The sequence below is a fragment of the Montipora foliosa genome, unplaced genomic scaffold (genome assembly GCF_036669935.1).
Source record: "Montipora foliosa isolate CH-2021 unplaced genomic scaffold, ASM3666993v2 scaffold_390, whole genome shotgun sequence".
Lineage (NCBI taxonomy): Eukaryota > Metazoa > Cnidaria > Anthozoa > Scleractinia > Acroporidae > Montipora > Montipora foliosa.
The window spans coordinates 1-26,377 of record NW_027179690.1 but is presented as its reverse complement, the minus strand read 5'-3'; the positions used below and the strand labels follow the sequence as shown (position 1 = coordinate 26,377).

The 26,377-nt window shown below is 37.3% G+C and overlaps 1 protein-coding gene across 13 annotated transcripts; it reads left to right on the top strand.

Annotated features, from left to right (window-relative positions):
• The first annotated feature begins 23 nt into the window (after positions 1 to 23).
• LOC137987790 (uncharacterized) lies at positions 24 to 25,621 on the top strand. Of its 13 annotated transcripts, none has more exons than XM_068833869.1 (18): positions 24 to 164; positions 1,104 to 1,410; positions 9,684 to 9,744; positions 9,861 to 10,223; positions 11,163 to 11,469; positions 12,211 to 12,462; positions 14,010 to 14,080; positions 14,904 to 15,116; positions 15,320 to 15,556; positions 17,075 to 17,159; positions 19,508 to 19,603; positions 19,730 to 19,790; positions 19,907 to 20,269; positions 21,209 to 21,515; positions 22,251 to 22,502; positions 23,970 to 24,127; positions 24,972 to 25,165; positions 25,369 to 25,621. In XM_068833869.1, exons 6-12 carry the CDS (start codon positions 12,336 to 12,338, stop codon positions 19,765 to 19,767), a joined length of 867 nt encoding a protein of 288 aa, XP_068689970.1. In that variant the 5' UTR covers positions 24 to 164; positions 1,104 to 1,410; positions 9,684 to 9,744; positions 9,861 to 10,223; positions 11,163 to 11,469; positions 12,211 to 12,335; the 3' UTR covers positions 19,768 to 19,790; positions 19,907 to 20,269; positions 21,209 to 21,515; positions 22,251 to 22,502; positions 23,970 to 24,127; positions 24,972 to 25,165; positions 25,369 to 25,621. The 13 variants fall into 13 exon arrangements, with proteins under 13 accessions (XP_068689970.1, XP_068689969.1, XP_068689972.1 ...); XM_068833868.1 differs by having other exon boundaries at positions 22,251 to 22,510; positions 24,953 to 25,165; XM_068833871.1 differs by having other exon boundaries at positions 24,057 to 24,127; positions 25,369 to 25,620.
• Positions 25,622 to 26,377: the final 756 nt, after the last annotated feature.

Below are 26,377 nucleotides of genomic sequence, written 5' to 3'. Positions count from 1 at the left end.
AGATGAGCACATCTGAGGAGACAGCAGCCACTGATGTAGCATTTTGCCTGTCAAAGACCAGGTTGCAAGCATTGATTTTCAAGAGAGTGGTTTTTGAGACTCGTAAGAGACCTAAGGAGCTCCTGAGACCAAAGACAAAACCCAACCTCAAGGATTTTGCTCATGTAAGTATAGGATTCTGAGAAAGTTTTCCATAATTTATTTCCCATTGTCCATATCAGTCTGCAAGGTGATGTGGACTGGAGGGCCTGGCACGCATGCAATCCCTTGGGGTGAGGAGGAAATTCCCTCACCACACTCAAAAACCTTTACATACAGAAGCTATTGGCCTTGAGAGTAGTCATTTTGAGGTACTAACAGGAATAATTATTTTGAGAAACTCCAGTCTTCAGGTAGATTTTTACAGTCTTGACTGTGTGATTGTGTTCAGGGTTTGTACGCGTCTTGAAAAGCCTCAGTTGAAAACCCTTGAATTTTGAGAGTACGGTTTCAAGGCCTTTAAAGTCCTTGAAAATCTCTGCTCTTCATTCCTGGTCCTTGAAAGTCCTTGAATTTTTTCTGACCCTCATTTTTAATCTTTGAAAACATCAGTAAAAATGATCAGTCACTTAAGTGACTGGACTTCAGTCTTGCGTATTCTTTAACCTGTGTTATCAAAGTCATGTTGTACAAACACAATGAGCTGTGGGGTCGACAATGATTACCAGTGCCTTTGCATTATTTTCATGGATGTATGTTATAGAAAATGAGCAAGAATTGTACTGTCAGACTATTTCCATGGGTAAATTCTTTGATGTAAATAAAAAAGGAGGTTCTTGAAATTTAAAAATTTGGCCCTTGAAAGTTCTTGAAAAGTCCTTGAATTTTTGGTCTGAAAAAGTGTACGAACCCTGTGTGTTGCATGTTATACCAAGTTTGTACATTTTTGTTCACTTTAATGTCAGAAAAGTAGCTACAGCATTGAATTTATCCATGGGCTGAAACCTGTAGATGTGTTTGGTGGAGTATGTGGCATCAATGTAACTTTGCCATTGATATAGTATACAGTGTAATTCTATGCCAATGGCAAAGCTACATTGATGCCTTTAAAATGTTATTTTCAGCATGCTTGGCCCAGGACACCCACTGAATGCTTCTTAAATGATCTACGAGGTACTGCAGCCAAATTTTTAGCAATACTGGAGGCACTTAGCGAAACCCACAGACGCACGCTGCACTGTGAAGCCCCTGCATCAGATGCAGAGGATACAGCAATGGATGTATGCGCTGAACTTTTTTTCGCGGGGGTGGAAATTATAGCTGGAGGCAGAGGGACTAAGCAGCATCATGGAGTGAAGCATGAAAGTAGCAGCATTCATCCATCTGTGTCAGAACTGCACAGTACATCCCTGATGGAGCTAGTGGCAAGAGGTACAGTATGTGGTTGTATAGTCATTGTGCAAAATAATACAAAAACATTTAGCCTCGTTTAGTTTGAGAAAACCAGCAAAGTGATTCTGGGTCACTACATTTGCATTATCGATAATTTAATAATTATGTAGATTGAGTTGATAAATAAATAGAAACTTAAATATAAGGGGACCCATGTTGATCAGAGTAAATCTCTGTCTGAACTAGGGCTGCGACACCCAAACCCTTGGAACCAGTCAAGACAATAATTCTTTAGTGAGTGGTTAGAGTGGCATTTGAAGCCATATAGCATAATCCCAGGAGGAGGGGTGGGGGGGGGGTTGGAAGGGAGGCGGCTGACTCTCATATAAAAAGAGGAGGGATGCTTGTCGTCTCGCTTTAATAGGGGTGTAAATTTTGGATTTTGGTCTCACTTTGGGTGTTCTGGACAAAATGCAATCCTTTAGGGTTGCACGCGAAGAAATATAAAAGCGTATATTTACACCTTTGCCATTATTTATATTCACAGTATTTTTTGTTTCTCTTTGTTTTAATATGGTCTCTTTTAGGGGTCCAAAAAAGCCTGGGCCACGCCCAAATTGGTCTCCTTTAGGGGTTTAATTTAAAAGTTTTGACAATCATCCCTCCCCTTTTTATATGGGATCCCCGCGCCCTCCCGGGCCACAATCACTGAGCCAGTGTTCCTCCTTTTGTGTAGGCATTGTCTGGCATTCTTGAATAACATTATGTTGTTTTGCAGGAGAGAATGGTGTCCCTCTTCCTGCATTGGTCAAATTTGTGAAACAAGCATATAGCTATAAACAGTGAGAAACCTTTGCATTGTTGGTTGAACCCACACTGCAGCGATTGCACCAACAGAGTGATATGAACAGCTTGCTGGATATTAAAACACTGCAACTGATGCTAGCAGTGGAGCCATTTTACAACAATTTAAGAAAATCAAAGAAAACTGCTCACTTGGATGAAAGTGATACAGCTGCCCATAATCAAGGTACAAAGGTACTGCAGTAAAAATGTTCATAGCTTCATATACATGTAAGTTGACAAACTCAGTGTTTTGACTCACCAAACCCTAAGAAACATGATTGTGCACCAGCTGCCACTAGGTGATGGATATACGTATACAGTTGTAAGACATTCAGTGACTGGTTGAAAATAGCCCAATTCACAGTTCTGTGCTCAGTTTATACCAGGCCTTTGAAATAAAAGCAAGGCTGAAGTTGACCTTGCTTTGATACAAACCTCACTGCTTTTCCTAATAGTATGTAAATAGAAACTTGTTAGCATTGCAGCAGAATGATTTACATACATTGTTACGAGTAAGAAAAAGAATGAGTTTGTATCAAAGCAATTAGGTCAACTCCAGCCTTGCAGCTTTTATTTAAAAGCGTGGTAACTGAGTACAGAACTGTAAAATGGTCTATCAACAAACAAACTTTGATACAGAGAGTTTTAAATTTAAGCCAGTGCAGCAAATATAACAGGGAACAACCACATCTATTAAAGGCAATTAACAACTTTAAAAGCCTTAGGATAATCTTCAGTTTGGGAGAGGACTCTTGCTGCACGGCAGCTAGCTTGCATCCTAGCACATTCTTCCTCTAGAGATGATAACATTGTCCTTTTAAATAATAATATTTAATGATAATGATAATGATAATGATAATGATAATGATAATAATAATTTTTAGTAATGGTGGTGATAACTTTATTTAAGTGTCAATGGATTTAGCACATTAGAGGACTAATTAATTGGGGACACAATTAACTCAAATCAAATCAAAAATTAATATTGATTTTTGTGGAGAGTGGAAAACCGGAACACAAAGAGAAAAACCTCTGGGAAAAGAGAAGAGAACCAACAAACTTGACCCACATATGACGCGAGTCTGGGGATCGAATAACCCGGGCCACATTGGTGGGAGGCAAGTTCTCTCACCACTGCTCCACCCCTGCTCCTTTTCATCTTTGAGTGACCATTTTTGTATAAATCAAAGTTATTGTCAATTACAGCATCCTGAATACTTTATAGCAGTTGTGTTGTGATTCAGTATTAAAAAATAAATATATTGATGGCATTTCCTGGCAATGTAATGAAATTTTTCCCGGTCGAACTGGAAACTTGGTAGAGGAAAACTTGTCCATCTAGCTGATGTGATACAGTCATGCTCAGAAGAGCCATACAAGGTACCTCTTTCTTTGTTTACTCTTTTTTGAACTAGGGTGTAGGAGAAGAATATTATTGGTTGATGAATTGCTGGTAACTTGCTGCAGCTACATGTAATGATAATTTTTCCCTCTGAAAACCTTTTTTTTTTTTTTAGAACACTGGGATTTTTGTGTCATTTTGTTGCTAGCAAGTGCAGCATACACTTGCTGCAAGCAATAATATTCCTTGATAAACTACAGTCAGGGGCAGTGTCCCAATTTCACTGCTTTTGATTTCTTTCGTTAATAGTCTGCCATCCTCTCTATCTAAAGACCCTGACATGATGGTGGATGCAGCTCTGTTTCTTTGGTCAAAATGTATACCTCATTTTTTCAGCGTCGGTTATGTCTTCATCTTTGGAAAACTGCAAACAGCTGCTACATGTAGATGATGTGTTTTCAAACTGGGTAAGGTGATGTTTTGTGACTGCTGTATGTGCCAGAGTAGTCCTTTCTTTGTTCAGCTAATGTTTGTGATTGTCCCTCCATTTTCTCTTCCCTAAATTGCCATCATCTGTTTTTGAGAATTCTTATCTTTCATTTTCATACATGTAATAAAAAATACTCAAAACTTGTTTCATACAGCATAGCATGTTTTCACCTAATTAATCAAATGAAGCACCAACACTCAGTTGCACAAAATATCTGTCTATGTGTATGAGATGTAACTGTAGTCACACAGTACTTGTCCAAGCTTAGGGTAATTTCGGGAATGTGATGGTTACAGACGTCCCTATGATGCTGAGTATGTCATAGCGGGCCTTTGACTTTTGGCCGATCCAGTTGGGTCCTGGTAACTAATGAAACTAATGACGTCAAAGAAGTCAAAAATGTAATTCCATTCTGAATCGTCACAACTAATCCGAAAGGTAATTACATTGTATTGTCGGACATTTCTATAATGACTTTAAAAAAGCTCTAGATTTTCATTAAGACTTCTATTCGTACACTTTTGCACATTCCTTGCTGAAGAGATGTGATCAAGTAAGCTCTTTGACGTCATTAGTCACCAGGCCCAACTAGCTCCGCCAAATTTTTTGGCAAAAAAATCAAACACCTGCTAAAACACGGGGGTTACACTATGAGGGAAATTGTTTTGAAGCACTACATTCCAGCCACTATAGATATTTAAACCAAAAGTTTAAAAAATGGGGACTTTAAAAAAAAAAAAACACATGATGACGATGACACTTATTTCTTCATAAATTCTTTAACTTCTCCTTAATATGCAGTGTCTCTATGTCCTAACAGTGGTCCATTCAGCATTGTCCCGGACCAATGCCGCATTTTTTGATCCCATCCTATGTGCTGAAGTGACTTTAAAGTGCTCATTGTTATTGGAAAGCAAAGCAGGTATCAGTGGTGATCAATTCAGGGTTAGCAGTGCTGAGATTGAAACGCCTGCATCAACTTTCTCTCCTGAACAGGGGACAGATGCAAAACAGGTGGGCTGTTGGTTTTATTTTAATTAGAGCTACAAACATCTTAAAATAACTGACTGTATGGTGATGGTTTACTGCATGCTAAAATGTGGTTTTCTGCCACCAACTGATGTTGAGATTGGTGATGATTCAGACCACCAAAATAATTGTGAGTTAAGGTCAGGCTTCCTTGGAGCCCAGTTCTTCAAATTTCTTTTGTGTTTTAGGAGAAACATGATGCAGATTCATGTGAGAAACTAGCCAGCCCAGCCCATCTGAGGAGCTTGTCTTTAGATTGCAGTAAACTGATGATTATTACCTTGGATGGGTTAGGAACAGGAGTGCGTGACTTACTGAACAAGGTAGTGGATATCCTTGATCAAGGTCTCAATGATATCGCCAGGTCACGAGATGTGGCGATCAACAGAAGGAAACAGAACATTGCTGACATTAGCTGGATAAAGGTAAAGAATATTGATCAGAAATAGCCCCATGTTCAGTCATGCATAGGCAAAAGCAATATTGTATGTAATTTGTTATGTTGTTGTTGTTGTTGTTTACCATGAAAAATGTCATCATGCCTAAGCCATATTGTAGGCATAAACGACTTGTGGTCAGAAAGACATAGAGATTATGTAAAAAGTAAAGAAAAAAGAAATTAAAATATTTTGTATGTGAAGTCATGCATGGGTTACAGTAAAAATAATTATAAGGCTAATGGTAACAAATTAATAATTTAACCCACTGACTCCCGGGGTTCCCCCACTGACGAGTAAAATCGTCTGGCGTTAGAAAGAGTAAAATACCATTAAGTCTGGCCTGTTTAGGCCGGTTTGGGTGTTAAAGGGTTTTAAACTACTTAAGCTTAATTGTTAGAGTGTATTTGATTTGGGTTTTGACCGCTTCTTCAATAATAATTATTATAATGTCATCTGTAGTGACTGGCCAAAACTAATTGGTTACTTCTTTTTTGGCTTCAGACATTCAACTGTTGAATTAAATCTTGTTTAGGGACTCACTCACCAACATGACTGAAGACAAAATTTAATATTTATTTGACATGAGATTAGGATAGTGATCTTTTGAATAGAGCGAGTTTCAATTGAGTGTTGTAAAACCAAAACCAAAGTTACTTTGGCCAATCAAAAAGGACGGAGACTATCCAGTAAACCAATCATAACTCAAAGTAATTACACATAGCCGATATAAAGCACGGGAAAATGTGTATGTGTGAACCAGGATTGGTTTTGGTTTTGATTTATTTCCAATTTGATACAAATAAATGTTGTCAAACAATGTTACATTATTTAACAAAATAATGAAGTTAATGTTAGGAGTGACATGGTTTATTTCCTTTGTTTTGTAATAAATCTATTTTATTCAAAACAATTCTTTCTTCTTACTTTTATTAATCTATTTATCTCTTTGTTTACAGTATGACATTCACCCTAACCATATCAACATAGCTAAAAATAATAAATCTGTGCTTAGGCCTAATCTATAACTGTGGCTGAAAAACATCCCTTGGTTGAAAATAAAAATTTCAAGCTTGACCCTATACCTCTCTAAACCTAACCCTAAATCCTAACCCTAATGAACAACCCCTTGTGCTGAAAGAGAAAACTTGAGACTTTAAGACTAATACCAGACAAAACACATACACACTGTTTGAATGAAATCTACAAAATGTACATTAAGTTGTCAGGTAATAGAGAAAGGAGAACAAATACATTACTCTATTTAAAGCATAAAATTCACAAGGCAAACACTATTTGGACTCAAATCACACTCTACCTATTCACAATAAAAAAAATAAAACCAGTTTCAAAAAAATAAAACCAGTCTTAAAAAAATAAACCAGTTTCAAAAAATCAAACTGATTTGAAAATTGAACCATAACATATAATTATGTTGTAGTTAATTTTTCGTTTCACTTATTTATTATTATTTTTAACTGGGTTAACGCCTGTGTCACAAATGGAGGTTGGGTGCTCAAGAATCTGGGACTGGCACACGAGTGGCAACACACCAAACGCTGAGCCAAGCAAAACCATGAGGATATGCGAAGGTACACGCATAATATGCAAAGGAATTAACCGCTGACCGCTAGAACTTCCAGAAGACGCCACAAAAAAACCCCACATGCAAATAATACATGCACACACTAAAAAACGCTGCAGGCGCACCCCCAAAACACTAATAAACCGTAACGCTAATGCCATGCGACACAACACCACGCCACGCCACGCCAGACAAACTCTGCAGCTTGCTCCTGGTCGTTAACTAAGTTAAATTGCATTTAACCCTATTAATTTTTCTAATAACTAGGTAAATAAATTTTTAACTAAGTAATTTTTTAAAACTAAAATGACCAATGCAATCGAATTGAAAAGACTCACAAATATATTGTTATTCAAAAGATTATTTTTACAGCAAGGTCAAACATTTCTTGAACAAAAAACAGAGAATAGACTCAGCCCTTCAGGAAACGAAGATCAATCTGAGCTGAAACAATTGCAAACTGGGAACATCAGACAATAATTCAAAAGAAATGGGCTTACAGCAACAGCGAACATCGAGAAAGTGGCTCCAAACGGGAACTGTTTCAAATCTTGTCCCAAGTACACAGTTGCATTTCTCACAGAGGAAACGTGTGAAAAAGTGGCTTCAAGAAATTGTGCAGAAATCAGCCAGCAAGTTGTTAACACACGTGTTAAAATGTGCTTATTCCATGCTAATCCTTAGAAAGTGCCCACCAACCAATGGCAGCTCCAACCTTCCTACCTTTGATAGAGATCGACTGAATGGTAAAAGGTCACCCTTGTACCCCAACAGTAGTTGCTTTTAGGAAAAGTAACTGATATCGAAAAACAGTCTGCTTGAGTAGTGACCAAGTTTAATTTGGAACACTCCATTATTTCTCCCACAAGATTAGATCTGTGCTGCATGTAAACAGGCCATTTTGCAAAATGAGTAAACAAATTTTCTTTCAAGATAAATTGAAGTTTATTCATATTGTAACAGTACAAAATAATAATACCATTGTCACGTTATTGTAAATAAATGTAGTTACTTTCTGGTAGTTACAGTAACTGCTCTTGTTAATTGAAAATCTGTGAGAGAAATATAATATTTTATGAAATACAATCTTGTAAAAAAACAAGTTTTATTTCCAAAGGAATCATAAAAAAAATGTCACTGTTTTTTTCATTACAAAAAGTCCTACTATGTGAAAGACAAATAAGGGTTTAGCCCTGAGGAAGGGATAATAATAAAAAAATGCCAGCTTTCAAATTTCTTCACACTGGTCAATTTACCATATCAAGTCACTTGGTAAACCCTTTTCTTTACTTCACTTTCCTGCCAACACAGCACCACAGCTTCTTAACAATCTAACCCCTTTATCCTACAATTGAAAGAATGCTTTACTTCCAATAACCTTAACCCAATGACCAAGACAACAGTTGTTTTAGACTAAACACTTCAAATAATTGATTACTCCAATCACTACTGTACATGCCAATATCCCTTACCTGGAATGCAGTGTCTTACACTTGCAGACTGACTGCAGACTAATCCTAACCCAGTTATTAAAAGCTACATGTAACTATTTTAAAATGGTTGCTTAGACTTAAATACTGTTTATCAGCAATATTTGTAGACAGTCTGCAGTTGTCTTACACCTCCTGGAATGCTAGTAAACTGTTTCAAATAAGACAGAGTGCATAACTCTAATCACTTATAAAAATTGAAAGCTTAACCCTTGTTCCCAAAATGTGGGTGGTGTCCCTAACCTTACATGAAAGCAAATCATTCTAAATTAGTGCTCAGTATTAAACCCAAATCACTCAGCTGAGCATTTGACTCTAATCACTAAAATTTGTAGCCGTTTAATAGCATCAGAGAGAAAAATTTTACCCAGGTTTTGAAAAAATTTACCTATAGTTAAAAAAAAAATTACCAAGTTAAAAAAATATTACCTAGTTAAAAATAAAATCACCTAGTTAGAAAAAAACTAAACTAGTTGAAATTAAAGTCACCTAGTTAAAACAACTGACTAGTTGAAAAATATACAAATTAACTGAAAACAAAAATTAACTGCAATATATACATTGTACAAGTCATGCAGTCTTTAATTAGATCGCTCTAATACTGTATAGCCACTATGCTGTCCATGTGATACCTTTAAGCACAGTTAAAGCTTGGTAAGGGAGGAGAACCTATAGAAAAAAAAGGATGAGTTTTAAGGATTAAGAAATAACACACCCTTGTTGTATCATCCAGGATGTGAAGCTACATGTACAATGTCATGTAACGTATATTGGTCACATTGGTGGAAGGCATTAGTGCTCTCTGTTGTTTCATGCCAAAGGAAGACAGTGCCATAATTTTTATCTTCATTTTTCTTTGAATCCAGATGGAGTGTCTCATTGTGAGGTTGTTTTAAAAGTTCTTCGTTTGGCAACTCAAGCTGGTTTGCACAAGGAGGAGTTATGCTGGCTGGTGTTTAACGGTAAGTCACGTCATTATTATATTATAAGATTATTTTCATTACAGTGGGCTTTGTCACTTATATTTGGTTCTTTTCTTTATTTATCCATCATTTTTAACAGTGATGTTTTATTTTCTTTATAATTTATTTAGGCACTGTGCATATATCTACTCAATCTGCCGTCACTTAATGGCTTGTGGACACAGTATGAAGGTGATTTATTGTTGTTGTTCCTTAATGCTAATAAGATGACAGATGTAAATTGGTGCATGACCGTGGATGGCTACACAAATAATCGTTTAATTAATTTTTTGCTTAATTGCAAACAGGCATTAGATTTTTTGCTTGGCGCCTGCATGTGTTTGGAATCATCTGTCCTTCTTCTCACTGTCAACTACTTGAGATGGCGTGCTACGCTTTACACTGCTGTGTGTCAGTGTTATTTTGACCTCAAGGTTCCCGTACGTGCTGAAGCATTTGCCAACAGAGGACTGTCAACTTAGGTGAATGAGATGAGTGAAATTGAAAAGATGAGCACATCTGAGGAGACAGCAGCCACTGATGTAGCATTTTGCCTGTCAAAGACCAGGTTGCAAGCATTGATTTTCAAGAGAGTGGTTTTTGAGACTCGTAAGAGACCTAAGGAGCTCCTGAGACCAAAGACAAAACCCAACCTCAAGGATTTTGCTCATGTAAGTATAGGATTCTGAGAAAGTTTTCCATAATTTATTTCCCATTGTCCATATCAGTCTGCAAGGTGATGTGGACTGGAGGGCCTGGCACGCATGCAATCCCTTGGGGTGAGGAGGAAATTCCCTCACCACACTCAAAAACCTTTACATACAGAAGCTATTGGCCTTGAGAGTAGTCATTTTGAGGTACTAACAGGAATAATTATTTTGAGAAACTCCAGTCTTCAGGTAGATTTTTACAGTCTTGACTGTGTGATTGTGTTCAGGGTTTGTACGCGTCTTGAAAAGCCTCAGTTGAAAACCCTTGAATTTTGAGAGTACGGTTTCAAGGCCTTTAAAGTCCTTGAAAATCTCTGCTCTTCATTCCTGGTCCTTGAAAGTCCTTGAATTTTTTCTGACCCTCATTTTTAATCTTTGAAAACATCAGTAAAAATGATCAGTCACTTAAGTGACTGGACTTCAGTCTTGCGTATTCTTTAACCTGTGTTATCAAAGTCATGTTGTACAAACACAATGAGCTGTGGGGTCGACAATGGTTACCAGTGCCTTTGCATTATTTTCATGGATGTATGTTATAGAAAATGAGCAAGAATTGTACTGTCAGACTATTTCCATGGGTAAATTCTTTGATGTAAATAAAAAAGGAGGTTCTTGAAATTTAAAAATTTGGCCCTTGAAAGTTCTTGAAAAGTCCTTGAATTTTTGGTCTGAAAAAGTGTACGAACCCTGTGTGTTGCATGTTATACCAAGTTTGTACATTTTTGTTCACTTTAATGTCAGAAAAGTAGCTACAGCATTGAATTTATCCATGGGCTGAAACCTGTAGATGTGTTTGGTGGAGTATGTGGCATCAATGTAACTTTGCCATTGATATAGTATACAGTGTAATTCTATGCCAATGGCAAAGCTACATTGATGCCTTTAAAATGTTATTTTCAGCATGCTTGGCCCAGGACACCCACTGAATGCTTCTTAAATGATCTGCGAGGTACTGCAGCCAAATTTTTAGCAATACTGGAGGCACTTAGCGAAACCCACAGACGCACGCTGCACTGTGAAGCCCCTGCATCAGATGCAGAGGATACAGCAATGGATGTATGCGCTGAACTTTTTTTCGCGGGGGTGGAAATTATAGCTGGAGGCAGAGGGACTAAGCAGCATCATGGAGTGAAGCATGAAAGTAGCAGCATTCATCCATCTGTGTCAGAACTGCACAGTACATCCCTGATGGAGCTAGTGGCAAGAGGTACAGTATGTGGTTGTATAGTCATTGTGCAAAATAATACAAAAACATTTAGCCTCGTTTAGTTTGAGAAAACCAGCAAAGTGATTCTGGGTCACTACATTTGCATTATCGATAATTTAATAATTATGTAGATTGAGTTGATAAATAAATAGAAACTTAAATATAAGGGGACCCATGTTGATCAGAGTAAATCTCTGTCTGAACTAGGGCTGCGACACCCAAACCCTTGGAACCAGTCAAGACAATAATTCTTTAGTGAGTGGTTAGAGTGGCATTTGAAGCCATATAGCACAATCCCAGGAGGAGGGGGGGGGGGGGGGGGGTGGGGGGGAGGGGGCTGACTCTCATATAAAAAGGGGAGGGATGCTTGTCGTCTCGCTTTAATAGGGGTGTAAATTTTGGATTTTGGTCTCACTTTGGGTGTTCTGGACAAAATGCAATCCTTTAGGGTTGCACGCGAAGAAATATAAAAGCGTATATTTACACCTTTGCCATTATTTATATTCACAGTATTTTTTGTTTCTCTTTGTTTTAATATGGTCTCTTTTAGGGGTCCAAAAAAGCCTGGGCCACGCCCAAATTGGTCTCCTTTAGGGGTTTAATTTAAAAGTTTTGACAATCATCCCTCCCCTTTTTATATGGGATCCCCGCGCCCTCCCGGGCCACAATCACTGAGCCAGTGTTCCTCCTTTTGTGTAGGCATTGTCTGGCATTCTTGAATAACATTATGTTGTTTTGCAGGAGAGAATGGTGTCCCTCTTCCTGCATTGGTCAAATTTGTGAAACAAGCATATAGCTATAAACAGTGAGAAACCTTTGCATTGTTGGTTGAACCCACACTGCAGCGATTGCACCAACAGAGTGATATGAACAGCTTGCTGGATATTAAAACACTGCAACTGATGCTAGCAGTGGAGCCATTTTACAACAATTTAAGAAAATCAAAGAAAACTGCTCACTTGGATGAAAGTGATACAGCTGCCCATAATCAAGGTACAAAGGTACTGCAGTAAAAATGTTCATAGCTTCATATACATGTAAGTTGACAAACTCAGTGTTTTGACTCACCAAACCCTAAGAAACATGATTGTGCACCAGCTGCCACTAGGTGATGGATATACGTATACAGTTGTAAGACATTCAGTGACTGGTTGAAAATAGCCCAATTCACAGTTCTGTGCTCAGTTTATACCAGGCCTTTGAAATAAAAGCAAGGCTGAAGTTGACCTTGCTTTGATACAAACCTCACTGCTTTTCCTAATAGTATGTAAATAGAAACTTGTTAGCATTGCAGCAGAATGATTTACATACATTGTTACGAGTAAGAAAAAGAATGAGTTTGTATCAAAGCAATTAGGTCAACTCCAGCCTTGCAGCTTTTATTTAAAAGCGTGGTAACTGAGTACAGAACTGTAAAATGGTCTATCAACAAACAAACTTTGATACAGAGAGTTTTAAATTTAAGCCAGTGCAGCAAATATAACAGGGAACAACCACATCTATTAAAGGCAATTAACAACTTTAAAAGCCTTAGGATAATCTTCAGTTTGGGAGAGGACTCTTGCTGCACGGCAGCTAGCTTGCATCCTAGCACATTCTTCCTCTAGAGATGATAACATTGTCCTTTTAAATAATAATGTTTAATGATAATGATAATGATAATGATAATGATAATAATAATTTTTAGTAATGGTGGTGATAACTTTATTTAAGTGTCAATGGATTTAGCACATTAGAGGACTAATTAATTGGGGACACAATTAACTCAAATCAAATCAAAAATTAATATTGATTTTTGTGGAGAGTGGAAAACCGGAACACAAAGAGAAAAACCTCTGGGAAAAGAGAAGAGAACCAACAAACTTGACCCACATATGACGCGAGTCTGGGGATCGAATAACCCGGGCCACATTGGTGGGAGGCAAGTTCTCTCACCACTGCTCCACCCCTGCTCCTTTTCATCTTTGAGTGACCATTTTTGTATAAATCAAAGTTATTGTCAATTACAGCATCCTGAATACTTTATAGCAGTTGTGTTGTGATTCAGTATTAAAAAATAAATATATTGATGGCATTTCCTGGCAATGTAATGAAATTTTTCCGGTCGAACTGGAAACTTGGTAGAGGAAAACTTGTCCATCTAGCTGATGTGATACAGTCATGCTCAGAAGAGCCATACAAGGTACCTCTTTCTTTGTTTACTCTTTTTTGAACTAGGGTGTAGGAGAAGAATATTATTGGTTGATGAATTGCTGGTAACTTGCTGCAGCTACATGTAATGATAATTTTTCCCTCTGAAAATCTTTTTTTTTTCTTTAGAACACTGGGATTTTTGTGTCATTTTGTTGCTAGCAAGTGCAGCATACACTTGCTGCAAGCAATAATATTCCTTGATAAACTACAGTCAGGGGCAGTGTCCCAATTTCACTGCTTTTGATTTCTTTCGTTAATAGTCTGCCATCCTCTCTATCTAAAGACCCTGACATGATGGTGGATGCAGCTCTGTTTCTTTGGTCAAAATGTATACCTCATTTTTTCAGCGTCGGTTATGTCTTCATCTTTGGAAAACTGCAAACAGCTGCTACATGTAGATGATGTGTTTTCAAACTGGGTAAGGTGATGTTTTGTGACTGCTGTATGTGCCAGAGTAGTCCTTTCTTTGTTCAGCTAATGTTTGTGATTGTCCCTCCATTTTCTCTTCCCTAAATTGCCATCATCTGTTTTTGAGAATTCTTATCTTTCATTTTCATACATGTAATAAAAAATACTCAAAACTTGTTTCATACAGCATAGCATGTTTTCACCTAATTAATCAAATGAAGCACCAACACTCAGTTGCACAAAATATCTGTCTATGTGTATGAGATGTAACTGTAGTCACACAGTACTTGTCCAAGCTTAGGGTAATTTCGGGAATGTGATGGTTACAGACGTCCCTATGATGCTGAGTATGTCATAGCGGGCCTTTGACTTTTGGCCGATCCAGTTGGGTCCTGGTAACTAATGAAACTAATGACGTCAAAGAAGTCAAAAATGTAATTCCATTCTGAATCGTCACAACTAATCCGAAAGGTAATTACATTGTATTGTCGGACATTTCTATAATGACTTTAAAAAAGCTCTAGATTTTCATTAAGACTTCTATTCGTACACTTTTGCACATTCCTTGCTGAAGAGATGTGATCAAGTAAGCTCTTTGACGTCATTAGTCACCAGGCCCAACTAGCTCCGCCAAATTTTTTGGCAAAAAAATCAAACACCTGCTAAAACACGGGGGTTACACTATGAGGGAAATTGTTTTGAAGCACTACATTCCAGCCACTATAGATATTTAAACCAAAAGTTTAAAAAATGGGGACTTAAAAAAAAAAAAACACATGATGACGATGACACTTATTTCTTCATAAATTCTTTAACTTCTCCTTAATATGCAGTGTCTCTATGTCCTAACAGTGGTCCATTCAGCATTGTCCCGGACCAATGCCGCATTTTTTGATCCCATCCTATGTGCTGAAGTGACTTTAAAGTGCTCATTGTTATTGGAAAGCAAAGCAGGTATCAGTGGTGATCAATTCAGGGTTAGCAGTGCTGAGATTGAAACGCCTGCATCAACTTTCTCTCCTGAACAGGGGACAGATGCAAAACAGGTGGGCTGTTGGTTTTATTTTAATTAGAGCTACAAACATCTTAAAATAACTGACTGTATGGTGATGGTTTACTGCATGCTAAAATGTGGTTTTCTGCCACCAACTGATGTTGAGATTGGTGATGATTCAGACCACCAAAATAATTGTGAGTTAAGGTCAGGCTTCCTTGGAGCCCAGTTCTTCAAATTTCTTTTGTGTTTTAGGAGAAACATGATGCAGATTCATGTGAGAAACTAGCCAGCCCAGCCCATCTGAGGAGCTTGTCTTTAGATTGCAGTAAACTGATGATTATTACCTTGGATGGGTTAGGAACAGGAGTGCGTGACTTACTGAACAAGGTAGTGGATATCCTTGATCAAGGTCTCAATGATATCGCCAGGTCACGAGATGTGGCGATCAACAGAAGGAAACAGAACATTGCTGACATTAGCTGGATAAAGGTAAAGAATATTGATCAGAAATAGCCCCATGTTCAGTCATGCATAGGCAAAAGCAATATTGTATGTAATTTGTTATGTTGTTGTTGTTGTTGTTTACCATGAAAAATGTCATCATGCCTAAGCCATATTGTAGGCATAAACGACTTGTGGTCAGAAAGACATAGAGATTATGTAAAAAGTAAAGAAAAAAGGAAATTAAAATATTTTGTATGTGAAGTCATGCATGGGTTACAGTAAAAATAATTATAAGGCTAATGGTAACAAATTAATAATTTAACCCACTGACTCCCGGGGTTCCCCCACTGACGAGTAAAATCGTCTGGCGTTAGAAAGAGTAAAATACCATTAAGTCTGGCCTGTTTAGGCCGGTTTGGGTGTTAAAGGGTTTTAAACTACTTAAGCTTAATTGTTAGAGTGTATTTGATTTGGGTTTTGACCGCTTCTTCAATAATAATTATTATAATGTCATCTGTAGTGACTGGCCAAAACTAATTGGTTACTTCTTTTTTGGCTTCAGACATTCAACTGTTGAATTAAATCTTGTTTAGGGACTCACTCACCAACATGACTGAAGACAAAATTTAATATTTATTTGACATGAGATTAGGATAGTGATCTTTTGAATAGAGCGAGTTTCAATTGAGTGTTGTAAAACCAAAACCAAAGTTACTTTGGCCAATCAAAAAGGACGGAGACTATCCAGTAAACCAATCAAAACTCAAAGTAATTACACATAGCCGATATAAAGCACGGGAAAATGTGTATGTGTGAACCAGGATTGGTTTTGGTTTTGATTTATTTCCAATTTGATACGAATAAATGTTGTCAAACAATGTTACATTATTTAACAAAATAATGAAGTTAATGTTAGGAGTGACATGGTTTATTTCCTTTGTTTTGTAATAAATCTATTATCCAAAACAATTCTTTCTTCTTACTTTTATTAATCTATTTATCTCTTTGTTTACAGTATGACATTCACCCTAACCATATCAACATAGCTAAAAATAATAAATCTGTGCTTAGGCCTAATCTATAACTGTGGCTGAAAAACATCCCTTGGTTGAAAATAAAAATTTCAAGCTTGACCCTATACCTCTCTAAACCTAACCCTAAATCCTAACCCTAATGAACAACCCCTTGTGCTGAAAGAGAAAACTTGAGACTTTAAGACTAATACCAGACAAAACACATACACACTGTTTGAATGAAATCTACAAAATGTACATTAAGTTGTCAGGTAATAGAGAAAGGAGAACAAATACATTACTCTATTTAAAGCATAAAATTCACAAGGCAAACACTATTTGGACTCAAATCACACTCTACCTATTCACAATAAAAAAAATAAAACCAGTTTCAAAAAAATAAAACCAGTCTTAAAAAAATAAACCAGTTTCAAAAAATCAAACTGATTTGAAAATTGAACCATAACATATAATTATGTTGTAGTTAATTTTTCGTTTCACTTATTTATTATTATTTTTAACTGGGTTAACGCCTGTGTCACAAATGGAGGTTGGGTGCTCAAGAATCTGGGACTGGCACACGAGTGGCAACACACCAAACGCTGAGCCAAGCAAAACCATGAGGATATGCGAAGGTACACGCATAATATGCAAAGGAATTAACCGCTGACCGCTAGAACTTCCAGAAGACGCCACAAAAAAACCCCACATGCAAATAATACATGCACACACTAAAAAACGCTGCAGGCGCACCCCCAAAACACTAATAAACCCTAACGCTAATGCCATGCAACACAACACCACGCCACGCCACGCCAGACAAACTCTGCAGCTTGCTCCTGGTCGTTAACTAAGTTAAATTGCATTTAACCCTATTAATTTTTCTAATAACTAGGTAAATAAATTTTTAACTAAGTAATTTTTTAAAACTAAAATGACCAATGCAATCGAATTGAAAAGACTCACAAATATATTGTTATTCAAAAGATTATTTTTACAGCAAGGTCAAACATTTCTTGAACAAAAAACAGAGAATAGACTCAGCCCTTCAGGAAACGAAGATCAATCTGAGCTGAAACAATTGCAAACTGGGAACATCAGACAATAATTCAAAAGAAATGGGCTTACAGCAACAGCGAACATCGAGAAAGTGGCTCCAAACGGGAACTGTTTCAAATCTTGTCCCAAGTACACAGTTGCATTTCTCACAGAGGAAACGTGTGAAAAAGTGGCTTCAAGAAATTGTGCAGAAATCAGCCAGCAAGTTGTTAACACACGTGTTAAAATGTGCTTATTCCATGCTAATCCTTAGAAAGTGCCCACCAACCAATGGCAGCTCCAACCTTCCTACCTTTGATAGAGATCGACTGAATGGTAAAAGGTCACCCTTGTACCCCAACAGTAGTTGCTTTTAGGAAAAGTAACTGATATCGAAAAACAGTCTGCTTGAGTAGTGACCAAGTTTAATTTGGAACACTCCATTATTTCTCCCACAAGATTAGATCTGTGCTGCATGTAAACAGGCCATTTTGCAAAATGAGTAAACAAATTTTCTTTCAAGATAAATTGAAGTTTATTCATATTGTAACAGTACAAAATAATAATACCATTGTCACGTTATTGTAAATAAATGTAGTTACTTTCTGGTAGTTACAGTAACTGCTCTTGTTAATTGAAAATCTGTGAGAGAAATATAATATTTTATGAAATACAATCTTGTAAAAAAACAAGTTTTATTTCCAAAGGAATCATAAAAAAAATGTCACTGTTTTTTTCATTACAAAAAGTCCTACTATGTGAAAGACAAATAAGGGTTTAGCCCTGAGGAAGGGATAATAATAAAAAAATGCCAGCTTTCAAATTTCTTCACACTGGTCAATTTACCATATCAAGTCACTTGGTAAACCCTTTTCTTTACTTCACTTTCCTGTCAACACAGCACCACAGCTTCTTAACAATCTAACCCCTTTATCCTACAATTGAAAGAATGCTTTACTTCCAATAACCTTAACCCAATGACCAAGACAACAGTTGTTTTAGACTAAACACTTCAAATAATTGATTACTCCAATCACTACTGTACATGCCAATATCCCTTACCTGGAATGCAGTGTCTTACACTTGCAGACTGACTGCAGACTAATCCTAACTCAGTTATTAAAAGCTACATGTAACTATTTTAAAATGGTTGCTTAGACTTAAATACTGTTTATCAGCAATATTTGTAGACAGTCTGCAGTTGTCTTACACCTCCTGGAATGCTAGTAAACTGTTTCAAATAAGACAGAGTGCATAACTCTAATCACTTATAAAAATTGAAAGCTTAACCCTTGTTCCCAAAATGTGGGTGGTGTCCCTAACCTTACATGAAAGCAAATCATTCTAAATTAGTGCTCAGTATTAAACCCAAATCACTCAGCTGAGCATTTGACTCTAATCACTAAAATTTGTAGCCGTTTAATAGCATCAGAGAGAAAAATTTTACCCAGGTTTTGAAAAAATTTACCTATAGTTAAAAAAAAAATTACCAAGTTAAAAAAATATTACCTAGTTAAAAATAAAATCACCTAGTTAGAAAAAAACTAAACTAGTTGAAATTAAAGTCACCTAGTTAAAACAACTGACTAGTTGAAAAATATACAAATTAACTGAAAACAAAAATTAACTGCAATATATACATTGTACAAGTCATGCAGTCTTTAATTAGATCGCTCTAATACTGTATAGCCACTATGCTGTCCATGTGATACCTTTAAGCACAGTTAAAGCTTGGTAAGGGAGGAGAACCTATAGAAAAAAAAGGATGAGTTTTAAGGATTAAGAAATAACACACCCTTGCTGTATCATCCAGGATGTGAAGCTACATGTACAATGTCATGTAACGTATATTGGTCACATTGGTGGAAGGCATTAGTGCTCTCTGTTGTTTCATGCCAAAGGAAGACAGTGCCATAATTTTATCCTCATTTTTCTTTGAATCCAGATGGAGTGTCTCATTGTGAGGTTGTTTTAAAAGTTCTTCGTTTGGCAACTCAAGCTGGTTTGCACAAGGAGGAGTTATGCTGGCTGGTGTTTAACGGTAAGTCACGTCATTATTATATTATAAGATTATTTTCATTACAGTGGGCTTTGTCACTTATGTTTGGTTCTTTTCTTTATTTATCCATCATTTTTAACAGTGATGTTTTATTTTCTTTATATTTAGGCACTGTGCATATATCTACTCAATCTGCCGTCACTTAATGGCTTGTGGACACAGTATGAAGGTGATTTATGGTTGTTGTTCCTTAATGCTAATAAGATGACAGATGTAAATTGGTGCATGACCGTGGATGGCTACACAAATAATCGTTTAATTAATTTTTTGCTTAATTGCAAACAGGCATTAGATTTTTTGCTTGGCGCCTGCATGTGTTTGGAATCATCTGTCCTTCTTCTCACTGTCAACTACTTGAGATGGCGTGCTACGCTTTACACTGCTGTGTGTCAGTGTTATTTTGACCTCAAGGTTCCCGTACGTGCTGAAGCATTTGCCAACAGAGGACTGTCAACTTGGGTGAATGAGATGAGTGAAATTGAAAAGATGAGCACATCTGAGGAGACAGCAGCCACTGATGTAGCATTTTGCCTGTCAAAGACCAGGTTGCAAGCATTGATTTTCAAGAGAGTGGTTTTTGAGACTCGTAAGAGACCTAAGGAGCTCCTGAGACCAAAGACAAAACCCAACCTCAAGGATTTTGCTCATGTAAGTATAGGATTCTGAGAAAGTTTTCCATAATTTATTTCCCATTGTCCATATCAGTCTGCAAGGTGATGTGGACTGGAGGGCCTGGCACGCATGCAATCCCTTGGGGTGAGGAGGAAATTCCCTCACCACACTCAAAAGCCTTTACATACAGAAGCTATTGGCCTTGAGAGTAGTCATTTTGAGGTACTAACAGGAATAATTATTTTGAGAAACTCCAGTCTTCAGGTAGATTTTTACAGTCTTGACTGTGTGATTGTGTTCAGGGTTTGTACGCGTCTTGAAAAGCCTCAGTTGAAAACCCTTGAATTTTGAGAGTACGGTTTCAAGGCCTTTAAAGTCCTTGAAAATCTCTGCTCCTCATTCCTGGTCCTTGAAAGTCCTTGAATTTTTTCTGACCCTCATTTTTAATCTTTGAAAACATCAGTAAAAATGATCAGTCACTTAAGTGACTGGACTTCAGTCTTGTGTATTCTTTAACCTGTGTTATCAAAGTCATGTTGTACAAACACAATGAGCTGTGGGGTCGACAATGGTTACCAGTGCCTTTGCATTATTTTCATGGATGTATGTTATGGAAAATGAGCAAGAATTGTACTGTCAGACTATTTCCATGGGTAAATTCTTTGATGTAAATAAAAAAGGAGGTTCTTGAAATTTAAAAATTTGGCCCTTGAAAGTTCTTGAAAAGTCCTTGAATTTTTGGTCTGAAAAAGTGTACGAACCCTGTGTGTTGCATGTTATACCAAGTTTGTACATTTTTGTTCACTTTAATGTCAGAAAAGTAGCTACAGCATTGAATTTATCCATGGGCTGAAACCTGTAGATGTGTTTGGTGGAGTATGTGGCATCAATGTAACTTTGCCATTGATATAGTATACAGTGTAATTCTATGCCAATGGCAAAGCTACATTGATGCCTTTAAAATGTTATTTTCAGCATGCTTGGCCCAGGACACCCACTGAATGCTTCTTAAATGATCTGCGAGGTACTGCAGCCAAATTTTTAGCAATACTGGAGGCACTTAGCGAAACCCACAGACGCACGCTGCACTGTGAAGCCCCTGCATCAGATGCAGAGGATACAGCAATGGATGTATGCGCTGAACTTTTTTTCGCGGGGGTGGAAATTATAGCTGGAGGCAGAGGGACTAAGCAGCATCATGGAGTGAAGCATGAAAGTAGCAGCATTCATCCATCTGTGTCAGAACTGCACAGTACATCCCTGATGGAGCTAGTGGCAAGAGGTACAGTATGTGGTTGTATAGTCATTGTGCAAAATAATACAAAAACATTTAGCCTCGTTTAGTTTGAGAAAACCAGCAAAGTGATTCTGGGTCACTACATTTGCATTATCGATAATTTAATAATTATGTAGATTGAGTTGATAAATAAATAGAAACTTAAATATAAGGGGACCCATGTTGATCAGAGTAAATCTCTGTCTGAACTAGGGCTGCGACACCCAAACCCTTGGAACCAGTCAAGACAATAATTCTTTAGTGAGTGGTTAGAGTGGCATTTGAAGCCATATAGCACAATCCCAGGAGGAGGGGGGGGGGGTTGGAAGGGAGGCGGCTGACTCTCATATAAAAAGGGGAGGGATGCTTGTCGTCTCGCTTTAATAGGGGTGTAAATTTTGGATTTTGGTCTCACTTTGGGTGTTCTGGACAAAATGCAATCCTTTAGGGTTGCACGCGAAGAAATATAAAAGCGTATATTTACACCTTTGCCATTATTTATATTCACAGTATTTTTTGTTTCTCTTTGTTTTAATATGGTCTCTTTTAGGGGTCCAAAAAAGCCTGGGCCACGCCCAAATTGGTCTCCTTTAGGGGTTTAATTTAAAAGTTTTGACAATCATCCCTCCCCTTTTTATATGGGATCCCCGCGCCCTCCCGGGCCACAATCACTGAGCCAGTGTTCCTCCTTTTGTGTAGGCATTGTCTGGCATTCTTGAATAACATTATGTTGTTTTGCAGGAGAGAATGGTGTCCCTCTTCCTGCATTGGTCAAATTTGTGAAACAAGCATATAGCTATAAACAGTGAGAAACCTTTGCATTGTTGGTTGAACCCACACTGCAGCGATTGCACCAACAGAGTGATATGAACAGCTTGCTGGATATTAAAACACTGCAACTGATGCTAGCAGTGGAGCCATTTTACAACAATTTAAGAAAATCAAAGAAAACTGCTCACTTGGATGAAAGTGATACAGCTGCCCATAATCAAGGTACAAAGGTACTGCAGTAAAAATGTTCATAGCTTCATATACATGTAAGTTGACAAACTCAGTGTTTTGACTCACCAAACCCTAAGAAACATGATTGTGCACCAGCTGCCACTAGGTGATGGATATACGTATACAGTTGTAAGACATTCAGTGACTGGTTGAAAATAGCCCAATTCACAGTTCTGTGCTCAGTTTATACCAGGCCTTTGAAATAAAAGCAAGGCTGAAGTTGACCTTGCTTTGATACAAACCTCACTGCTTTTCCTAATAGTATGTAAATAGAAACTTGTTAGCATTGCAGCAGAATGATTTACATACATTGTTACGAGTAAGAAAAAGAATGAGTTTGTATCAAAGCAATTAGGTCAACTCCAGCCTTGCAGCTTTTATTTAAAAGCGTGGTAACTGAGTACAGAACTGTAAAATGGTCTATCAACAAACAAACTTTGATACAGAGAGTTTTAAATTTAAGCCAGTGCAGCAAATATAACAGGGAACAACCACATCTATTAAAGGCAATTAACAACTTTAAAAGCCTTAGGATAATCTTCAGTTTGGGAGAGGACTCTTGCTGCACGGCAGCTAGCTTGCATCCTAGCACATTCTTCCTCTAGAGATGATAACATTGTCCTTTTAAATAATAATGTTTAATGATAATGATAATGATAATGATAATGATAATGATAATGATAATTTTTAGTAATGGTGGTGATAACTTTATTTAAGTGTCAATGGATTTAGCACATTAGAGGACTAATTAATTGGGGACACAATTAACTCAAATCAAATCAAAAATTAATATTGATTTTTGTGGAGAGTGGAAAACCGGAACACAAAGAGAAAAACCTCTGGGAAAAGAGAAGAGAACCAACAAACTTGACCCACATATGACGCGAGTCTGGGGATCGAATAACCCGGGCCACATTGGTGGGAGGCAAGTTCTCTCACCACTGCTCCACCCCTGCTCCTTTTCATCTTTGAGTGACCATTTTTGTATAAATCAAAGTTATTGTCAATTACAGCATCCTGAATACTTTATAGCAGTTGTGTTGTGATTCAGTATTAAAAAATAAATATATTGATGGCATTTCCTGGCAATGTAATGAAATTTTTGCCGGTCGAACTGGAAACTTGTTAGAGGAAAACTTGTCCATCTAGCTGATGTGATACAGTCATGCCCAGAAGAGCCATACAAGGTACCTCTTTCTTTGTTTACTCTTTTTTGAACTAGGGTGTAGGAGAAGGATATTATTGGTTGATGAATTGCTGGTAACTTGCTGCAGCTACATGTAATGATAATTTTTCCCTCTGAAAATCTTTTTTTTTTCTTTAGAACACTGGGATTTTTGTGTCATTTTGTTGCTAGCAAGTGCAGCATACACTTGCTGCAAGCAATAATATTCCTTGATAAACTACAGTCAGGGGCAGTGTCCCAATTTCACTGCTTTTGATTTCTTTCATTAATAGTCTGCCATCCTCTCTATCTAAAGACCCTGACATGATGGTGGATGCAGCTCTGTTTCTTTGGTCAAAATGTATACCTCATTTTTTCAGCGTCGGTTATGTCTTCATCTTTGGAAAACTGCAAACAGCTGCTACATGTAGATGATGTGTTTTCAAACTGGGTAAGGTGATGTTTTGTGACTGCTGTATGTGCCAGAGTAGTCCTTTCTTTGTTCAGCTAATGTTTGTGATTGTCCCTCCATTTTCTCTTCCCTAAATTGCCATCATCTGTTTTTGAGAATTCTTATCTTTTCATTTTCATACATGTTATAAAAAATACTCAAAACTTGTTTCATACAGCATAGCATGTTTTCACCTAATTAATCAAATGAAGCACCAACACTCAGTTGCACAAAATATCTGTCTATGTGTATGAGATGTAACTGTAGTCACACAGTACTTGTCCAAGCTTAGGGTAATTTCGGGAATGTGATGGTTACAGACGTCCCTATGATGCTGAGTATGTCATAGCGGGCCTTTGACTTTTGGCCGATCCATTTGGGTCCTGGTAACTAATGAAACTAATGACGTCAAAGAAGTCAAAAATGTAATTCCATTCTGAATCGTCACAACTAATCCGAAAGGTAATTACATTGTATTGTCGGACATTTCTATAATGACTTTAAAAAAGCTCTAGATTTTCAACAAGACTTCTATTCGTACACTTTTGCACATTCCTTGCTGAAGAGATGTGATCAAGTAAGCTCTTTGACGTCATTAGTCACCAGGCCCAACTAGCTCCGCCAAATTTTTTGGCAAAAAAACCAAACACCTGCTAAAACACGGGGGTTACACTATGAGGGAAATTGTTTTGAAGCACTACATTCCAGCCACTATAGATATTTAAACCAAAAGTTTAAAAAATGGGGACTTAAAAAAAAAAAAAACACATGATGACGATGACACTTATTTCTTCATAAATTCTTTAACTTCTCCTTAATATGCAGTGTCTCTATGTCCTAACAGTGGTCCATTCAGCATTGTCCCAGACCAATGCCGCATTTTTTGATCCCATCCTATGTGCTGAAGTGACTTTAAAGTGCTCATTGTTATTGGAAAGCAAAGCAGGTATCAGTGGTGATCAATTCAGGGTTAGCAGTGCTGAGATTGAAACGCCTGCATCAACTTTCTCTCCTGAACAGGGGACAGATGCAAAACAGGTGGGCTGTTGGTTTTATTTTAATTAGAGCTACAAACATCTTAAAATAACTGACTGTATGGTGATGGTTTACTGCATGCTAAAATGTGGTTTTCTGCCACCAACTGATGTTGAGATTGGTGATGATTCAGACCACCAAAATAATTGTGAGTTAAGGTCAGGCTTCCTTGGAGCCCAGTTCTTCAAATTTCTTTTGTGTTTTAGGAGAAACATGATGCAGATTCATGTGAGAAACTAGCCAGCCCAGCCCATCTGAGGAGCTTGTCTTTAGATTGCAGTAAACTGCTGATTATTACCTTGGATGGGTTAGGAACAGGAGTGCGTGACTTACTGAACAAGGTAGTGGATATCCTTGATCAAGGTCTCAATGATATCGCCAGGTCATGAGATGTGGCGATCAACAGAAGGAAACAGAACATTGCTGACATTAGCTGGATAAAGGTAAAGAATATTGATCAGAAATAGCCCCATGTTCAGTCATGCATAGGCAAAAGCAATATTGTATGTAATTTGTTATGTTGTTGTTGTTGTTGTTTACCATGAAAAATGTCATCATGCCTAAGCCATACTGTAGGCATAAACGACTTGTGGTCAGAAAGAAATAGAGAATATGTAAAAAGTAAAGAAAAAAGGAAATTAAAATATTTTGTATGTCAAGTCATGCATGGGTTACAGTAAAAATAATTATAAGGCTAATGGTAACAAATTAATAATTTAACCCACTGACTCCCGGGGTTCCCCCACTGACGAGTAAAATCGTCCGGCGTTAGAAAGAGTAAAATACCATTAAGTCTGGCCTGTTTAGGCTGGTTTGGGTGTTACAGGGTTTTAAACTACTTAAGCTTAATTGTTAGAGTGTATTTGATTTGGGTTTTGACCGCTTCTTCAATAATAATTATTATAATGTCATCTGTAGTGACTGGCCAAAACTAATTGGTTACTTCTTTTTTGGCTTCAGACATTCAACTGTTGAATTAAATCTTGTTTAGGGACTCACTCACCAACATGACTGAAGACAAAATTTAATATTTATTTGACATGAGATTAGGATAGTGATCTTTTGAATAGAGCGAGTTTCAATTGAGTGTTGTAAAACCAAAACCAAAGTTACTTTGGCCAATCAAAAAGGACGGAGACTATCCAGTAAACCAATCAAAACTCAAAGTAATTACACATAGCCGATATAAAGCACGGGAAAATGTGTATGTGATGA

Coding starts and splice junctions, on each gene's coding strand:
- LOC137987790 (XM_068833869.1), top strand. CDS start 12,336: ATGAACAGCTTGCTGGATATTAAAACACTGCAACTGATGCTAGCAGTG. Junction 15,557..17,074: donor CTGACATTAGCTGGATAAAG/GTAAAGAATATT, acceptor TCACAAATGGAG/GTTGGGTGCTCAAGAATCTG. Junction 19,604..19,729: donor ATGCTGGCTGGTGTTTAACG/GTAAGTCACGTC, acceptor CTTTATATTTAG/GCACTGTGCATATATCTACT.